Source organism: Austrofundulus limnaeus, unplaced genomic scaffold (genome assembly GCF_001266775.1).
Source record: "Austrofundulus limnaeus strain Quisiro unplaced genomic scaffold, Austrofundulus_limnaeus-1.0 Scaffold1015, whole genome shotgun sequence".
NCBI lineage: Eukaryota > Metazoa > Chordata > Actinopteri > Cyprinodontiformes > Rivulidae > Austrofundulus > Austrofundulus limnaeus.
In genome coordinates, this window is record NW_013953417.1 from 101,013 (window position 1) to 108,654 (window position 7,642).

Here is a 7,642-nt window from a genome sequence, read left to right on the forward strand (position 1 = left end):
AAAAAGTTGTTAAACATCTGAGTGGTGCACTACTGCTACTAGTGGTGAGAAAGTGTATTGCACCTTATTCAAATTCAATGTGGTCCCACGGCCCTCTGCGACCCAAAGTTAAAAACTGTTGTTCTTTTGAGGCCCTCAAGGTGGCGCTTGCGACCCACAATTGGGCCGCGGCCCATAGGTTAAGGGTCTCTGCTGTAGTTCATACAGAGCATAATGTTTTTGGCCTGCCTGGTGCAGAAAGATGTTTAATATGTGTGCCTGTTTGTTAGCAAACTATATCATAAAGCACTAAACAGATTTAAATAAGTCTCTCAGAAAGACATCATTGAATGCATATTAACTACTGGGGTTTACCCAAATCAAGATGGCTGCTACAGGAAATTAACACAAAACTAGCCTTCACAGTTGTAACAATATTGAGCCAAAGTCTGCTGTGGTAGTAGCTGAGACTGATCCCCAACTCGTACTCTGAGTGCTAACAGATTGTGCCAGAGATTTGGTCAAAATTTTGCAACTACTGTAGTCAACTCTGGTCATGTTCACACCTGCACTGTTTAGTCCGATTTAATCGAACTCTAGTTCGTTTGCCTGGTAAGTCCGGTTCGTTTGTGGAGGTGTGAACGCGAAATTGAACTCTGATTCGGACTAAAAATTCGAACTCTGGTCCGCCTGAAAACCTAGGTCTCAGTTCGATTGAAACGAACTCTGGTGCGGTTCGATTACATGTGAACGCTCAGCGGACCAGAGACCGCTCCAAAAGCAGGAAGTAGACTATCCTGCATGACATTCTGAGTACTAACAGTAATAAATGTACTTATATGGTATAAAAACCTCACTGGACGTCTGTATAAGGTGAACATCATGACTGTGGAGCTGGACGTGGTCCTGCTGGATTAACATGGAGCTTCCTCAGCCGACTTGTGTAAAAACAACGTTCTGTGGTTCCGCCTCATCTTCCTCTCATGCTGAGCTCATTGTTGAAGACTGTTTGTTTAACACATTTAAAAACAAAAAATAAACCCTATAACCACTAAAATGTAACTTTACTATTGTTTGTTTACATTTTGTGAAGAAGGAAGTTTTGCTCCATGTCTTCTTCTGAGGTTTTCATGTTGATTCCTTTAGTGGTTCTTGGTGCAGCGCCCCCACAGGTGAGGGTGGGAACAGGTTGTTTACAGGGTTTAGTTCGGTTGAGAAAGTGCAGTGTGAACTCAAACAGCACCAACAGAAAATGTAAACAAAGCTTGCAGTTTTGGTCCCCAATCGAGCCGAGTCTACCAGACTATCAGGTGTGAATACGACCTCTGTTAGCAAAATATTAAGAACCAAAGGGCAAATTTTAGTTAACCGTTAACCTGAGGAAATAAGTGGATGTGTATATACAACTGATTATCCTTTATTCCATCCTGGTTCAAGATGGCCGCCACAGCAAACAGATCATACAAAATACAAAAAGGACATACAAATTCTGTCATATTTACAGGTATTTTTATAGCTGAGACTCCATCACGACACATACTCTGAGCAAGACATAGTATTTAAGGATGGGCACCTTTGACATTTGAATTGATTGGGTACCAATATCCGGTACCTGAGAATCTTTACCGGTACTTAATGGTACCAATTTTGGGTACTTCGTGTGTGTTGTTTTTTTAATAATAAACTTTTTTCATTTTACATATTTCTCTTCTCAATATATAAAATTAACAAATATCAAAACAACATCCAACTCTTTGTATTGTAACATCAGTTGTTTAACAAACTTAAAGTGAAAACACTTGAAAACAATTAACGCAGTGTTGTCTTATTACACAAATTAAAATCCAGCTCCACGTGTTTCTATTGATGTCATTTCCCCACTAGAAACATGTGTGATGGAGGTCCATGGAAGGTAAATAAGTTTAAATCAAATAAAGAAAAGAGGATGCAGTTAAAATAAATGAAAGGTATTTAAGGTACGTTTTGAACATCCAGAACACGTCCAACACTTGTTGTCTGCTTGTGCTCTTTAGGTCAGACGTGTGTCTGAAGCTCCTCTGTTGTTTTTCTCTGCTGCTCTCTGTTTAATGCTGGATGAAATAAAGAAAGTGGTGCTACTTTATTTACTATGAGCAAGTGAATGTTGTGTTCACAGGATAATTAATCCAGCAGATAATTCAGAGGTGGTCTGTTTGGTAAATTTTACTCCAGGAGCTGCGAGGCTTTCAGCTACGTTCTGACAGAGCTCTGTTTACTGAAGCAGCAGCTGCTGACGTCATTACGCTTTTGCGCGATGCTGCGTTCAGGACAAGCATGGAAAACTCACCACTCTTAAGCCGGGTCTCCACCAAACGCGTTTTGAGCGGCCAAAATGCTCCTGCTGCATGCGTTTAGCTGCTTGTCAACAGCTGTCCGTTCACATCGAACACGTCTAAAGACGTGCAATGGGAGGAGCGTCTTTGTCCGGTCGGTTGACGTTTGAAATAAGATCAAATAAATAAAATAGCTTTGCCTTATTTACTAAAGAGCAAGCGAATGTTGCGCACAGCAGATAATTAATTCACCAGATATTAGAGGCACTCTGTCTGACTTTTTTTCCCCCCAGACCGGGGCCAGACTGTCTTTAATGACAGGTGAAATAAAGATAAAATAAATAAAATGACTTTGTATATTTACTAAAGAGCAAGCGAACATTGCGCACAGCAGATAATAAATTCACCAGATAATTTAGAGGCAGTTTAGTTTCGCCACTCCAGTGAGCTGAGGGACTTTATTTTTGTCCTGAGCTCAGCGAGCTGCTGTCTCATCACGTCGGTGCTGATAACTCCAGCCAGAACACCAACTGCAGATGGTCTATTTCAGCTGAAGGCTCCCGTCTGTCTGTGTCGGGTTCAGGAAACCGTCACGTGGAAAAATGATTCTCTCTGATTGGCTGCTGCTGCACGTCGAGCAGCAAAAGTTCAATTTGTTGAACACCAGCAGCCGCTGCTCTGGACGCGCCGCATGCACGCAAAATGCTCTGCTGCATCCTACCGCTACCTTGCACGCTGCTCTGAACTGCCAAAACGCGCTGCAACACGCTGCACTGCTCCTAGATGCACGTCCACCATAGACTTTGCATGTAAACTGGCTGCTTTAGCTGCTCAAAACACTTTTGTTGGGAACCCGGCTTTACACCAGTACGGTCACAATGATGCATTTAGGTACTGAAACATGGTACCGTTTGTTCTGTGAACAGGTTCTCAGTAGTACTGACAGAATTCGGTCAGTAATTTATAACACTATTGTGATTCGTTTCCCATCCAAGTCATCTCAACTTTGTCATGCTTCTCCTCCTGCATACTTTGTCCTAGAGCTGCCATTGTAATTTATATCTGTAAAGCTCCTGTGCCAAATGATGGTTATGCCTTTTGGTGCCTGTAAAACTTATTGTTTTTGAAATATTAATGTTTAATAAATTATAATGGCAGTCAATGGAGCCTTGTATTGGTCCAATACTGCCCCCTGCTGCCTCTACACAATATGGTACTGCACCATAGTTTCATAATATTTAAACTCAGTAGTTCAGTGATTACAATATTAATATGATTGTATTTTGATGTTTTACTGTAATACTGTCTTTATGTTGTCATATTGCTGTAATATATTGCACTTAAGTGTCAATAATTGTATTGGCGATGTGGCCTCTTTCTGCACACATACAAACCAACCCCTGCCACCACCTTCTGCCACAACTCCATTGGTCTGATGGTCTATGTCATGGACTTTCAAGTGGGAGATCAGGGTTCAAAACCCAGCTACTGCAACTTTAAGAAAAAATCTCTTCAAACTTCATATTGTCACACAATTACCTTAATTCTAAACACCTGCTGATGTGACAGGCACAAGCTGGTATAGAAAATACGTTTGAACTTGGTCACAGTTCATTCTGCAAGTGCACTGCTGCAGGCAAAGCCATGCTGCAGTGACATGCTACGTGGCAATGCACACTTGTTTTTACATCATAAAAACCCATGTCTAGTTAAGTATAGAATTTGCTACCCATCCCTAATAGCTTTATTGTCAATGGTTTGACTAAGACTACTACTCCATCATTTCTCAACGCAAGATGATCTCAGTCTAAAACTCTAGCCTAGAAATCAGCATGCCACATGTATTCCTTTTAGGAACTGCAGGCCTTTAATTCCTGGTTTCTGCTCTCTAGTGGACATTGAAGTGGAAGATTACTACTCAGCCTTCTTGGAAATGGTGAGGAATTTACTGGATGGAAACATGGAAGCTTCTCAGTATGAGGACTCTCTGAGGGAGATGTTCACCATCCACGCTTACATTGCCTTCACCATGGACAAGCTCATCCAAAGCATTGTCCGGCAGGTATTCTCCTCTTCTACATGTATAGTTACAGCAGTTTATTAGTCAGTGTCTGACACCGTCTCTCCTCCCTCCCAGCTCCAGCACATAGTGAGCGATGAGATCTGCGTCCGGGTGACAGAACTTTACCTGTCGGAGAGCACAAATGGAGCCACCGGGGGATCTGTGTCCACACAGGCTTCAAGGAGCTCCTTAGAAGGAATCTACCAGCGGAAAGCTGAGCAGCTCATGTCTGATGAGAACTGCTTCAAGGTAAAAAGAGCTTCAAACTCCCCTTTCACTGAGCTGAAGGAGTGGCTGTTTGGTTCAGCCGTCAGTGAAATGTCAGCACGGAGCTTCTTTCCATCTTCACCGTCGTTTTTTGTTTTAATCCAGCTCTGCTTGGGAGTATTTTACTGTACAAAACATTCTTAACCTTTTTGACCACGAGGCCCAGTCAGACATTACTAATGTATGGATCAAAATGATAATTATTATAAATCTTGGTTTAATTTTTATTGTATTTACATCATAACTAAACTATCATAACTAACATAACTAAATTAAATACACTTACAGTTTAAAAGTAAAACTCCTGTCAAATAATCACAAGACATGATTATAACAAACATTTTTATATTGTAACCTGCCCATAATAATTATTTGAACAAATACAAAGGTCAGTCAACAGACCACTCAGGCTTATCAACACAAACATATTTTTAACATAAACAATAACAAAAATAGACAATTCAAAAAATAAATTTGTGGGCATACAATAAATAAATTATAAATGTTTAATGTAAATGTTTCAAATACAAAAAAAACATAAAAATAAATTTGATAAAGTACAAATGAAAATAAAGCCTTTTTAAACTTTTGCAACCAGAAGCTGCTCTTCATATTAGTGACAAACAACAGTAACAACAGCTTTTTGACAAGTTTAAAGTTTCTTTAAAATACATTAAAATATTTATAAATAAACTACAAAAAAATAATTTAATAAAGTGCAAATTAAAATATAGCTGTATTTTAACTGTATTTGATGTTTTGAACTTTTAAAATATTACATGATAAAAACAGAAGTTGCTCTTCATATTAGTGACAAACTTTGGTGTTTTTTGATGAGTTACTTTCATTTTTGCTTCTACTTTTCATTTAAAATAAGTTTCCATTCTCAGCAGGTTTCTAAGTTTCTTCTTCTACAGATTAATAAAGTTGTTAAACATCTGAGTGGTGCACTACTGCTACTAGTGGTGACAAAGTGTATTGCACCTTGTTCAAAATCAATGTGGTCCCACGGCCCTCTGAGGCCCAAAGTTAAAAATTTTTGTTCTTTTGAGGCCCTCTAGGTGGCGCTCACGGCCCATGGGTTAAGAGTCTCTGATTGAAACAACTGTATCCTGGCTTCTTTTAAGAACTACTAACCTTTATTTAATAAGGCAAGAGGCCTGGGCCTGAAGGTGGCCTAACATGCTTTGGCAACTTCCTAGTTGTGTTAGTCTTTAGGTGATGTTGTGTACAGCATGTTGACTCCCTTCTCCTCCCGTGCTCAGGTGTTGTTCCTGAGGAACAGAGCGCAGGTGCAGCTGACGGTGGAGCTGCTCGACACAGAGGGAGAGAACTCAGACGAGCCCATGGAGGCGGAGGTAAGCAGCTGGTCTCCTGCTGCAGGTCAGCTCCAGGTTTCAGTTGGTGACAAAGTAAATAAATGATTTATACAGAGGCTCTACAATACTCAAACACATTTTGATTAAAGATTAAAAAATGAAAATATATCAAACTCATACAAATATTTAGTCAAATTAACAAATATGTGTTAAGATTAGTTAAAGGTGCATTTGTGCTTTTCAGATGTCTTAAAGCCCACCTTGTTTGTTGACATGTTATAAGCTGAGTTCACAGGAGGACTTAGACATCTTTTTCCATATGTTTATTGTATTTGGGGGCATTTATAATCAGCAAAGTGACATTCTTTTTACATTTTGTACAGTAAGAAGGTCCACTCTTCCAGCTGGAGTGGAAATACTAGTAAGGATCTGTTACCAGCCTTTTGGTAATACTGGTACACTAGTTGTATTTTTTGCTGCTCATCTGTGATTTAAATGTACTTTTGTGCTTGTTTTGTGTTTGCAGCGTTGGTCGGATTATGTTGGCCGCTACTTAAACCCAGATTCCACCAGTCCTGAGTTAAGGGAGCACCTCACTCAGAAGCCTGTGTTCCTTCCAAGGTAGGTGAACCCATCTGGACTTTTTGTGTCGGATGTGTCACAGCTAACGCCCTGGGTTCCTGCAGATCCTTAAAAAGTCTTAAAAGGCCTTGAATTCATCAATCCATAAATAAGGCCTTAAAATGCCTTAAAATGTCTTAAATCAATCTTCCAGAAGCCTCTCAAATATTAAAATAATCGTTAACATTTATTTTTTTAAATATTTACATGCAGACATTCTCCTTTGACGTCATTTCCTGTTACATATCTCAACAACTCTCTATCTGAGCAATGTGAAATTTGTTTTGTAATATGTTAATAATGTTGTCATTTCAAAAATGCATTAACTGTTCTTACAAATTTTGATGTCACTTAAGGTTTCATCTACAGCAAATTGGGGTTAAAACCCCACTGTGGGTCCTAAAACACCAAATTTTTGGTCATTAAACTTACTGCTAAGAATGTTTTTGCTATATTTGATGAAAAGGCAGTTAGATCGGGATAAAAACAATTGGTCTATTATCAATATTTGAATACTTCAACTAAAAATACTTTGATTCATGAGTTTCTGCTACAGTTTTATTTATTTATTTATTGTCATTTTTGTGTTTATTGTGAAATTGGTCTTAAATTTAATTTCAGTTGGCATTAAAAAGTCTTAAAAAGTCTTAAATTGAACTTGCTTTAAACTGTAGGAACCGTGATGCCTGTCTGACATGACTACTGTTACGCTAACTAAGGCTAGGCACCTGACTACGGCCAAATATGATAATAGGCAGTCAGAAAGTTTCGGCTGAGGAGCCTGTGTGTGTGTGAATAAAACACCATTAGACAGAAAGTAAGTTCAAGTTATTGTATTCAAGCTTATATTTTTGCATATACAGCAGGTAAAATAAGTATTGAACACGTCACCATTTTTCTCAGTAAATATATTACTAGAGGTGCTAATGACATGAAATTTTCACCAGATGTCGGTAACAACCCAAGTGATCCATACATACAAAGAAATCAAACCATAAATGTCCAGAAATGTATGTAGGTATTTGTATGTAAGTATGTATATGAAAGTGTTTGGGTATGTAGGTAGGGGTATGGTTATGTAT

At 38.9% G+C, this 7,642-nt stretch overlaps 1 protein-coding gene across 3 annotated transcripts in view; it reads left to right on the forward strand.

Moving 5' to 3' along the window:
- Positions 1-7,642, forward strand: part of sin3aa (SIN3 transcription regulator family member Aa) — a gene marked incomplete at its 5' end in the record, with an annotated part of 38,700 nt that overhangs the window by 26,222 nt on the left and 4,836 nt on the right. Inside the window, 5 exon segments of one of the 3 annotated variants that reach the window (XR_001312279.1) lie at positions 4,184-4,353; positions 4,429-4,602; positions 5,886-5,978; positions 6,323-6,385; positions 6,466-6,557. Coding sequence is in view for 2 of the 3 variants with exons in the window: in XM_014030202.1 (XP_013885656.1) it covers positions 4,184-4,353; positions 4,429-4,602; positions 5,886-5,978; positions 6,466-6,560 (532 nt within the window). 3 annotated transcript variants of the gene reach the window in all.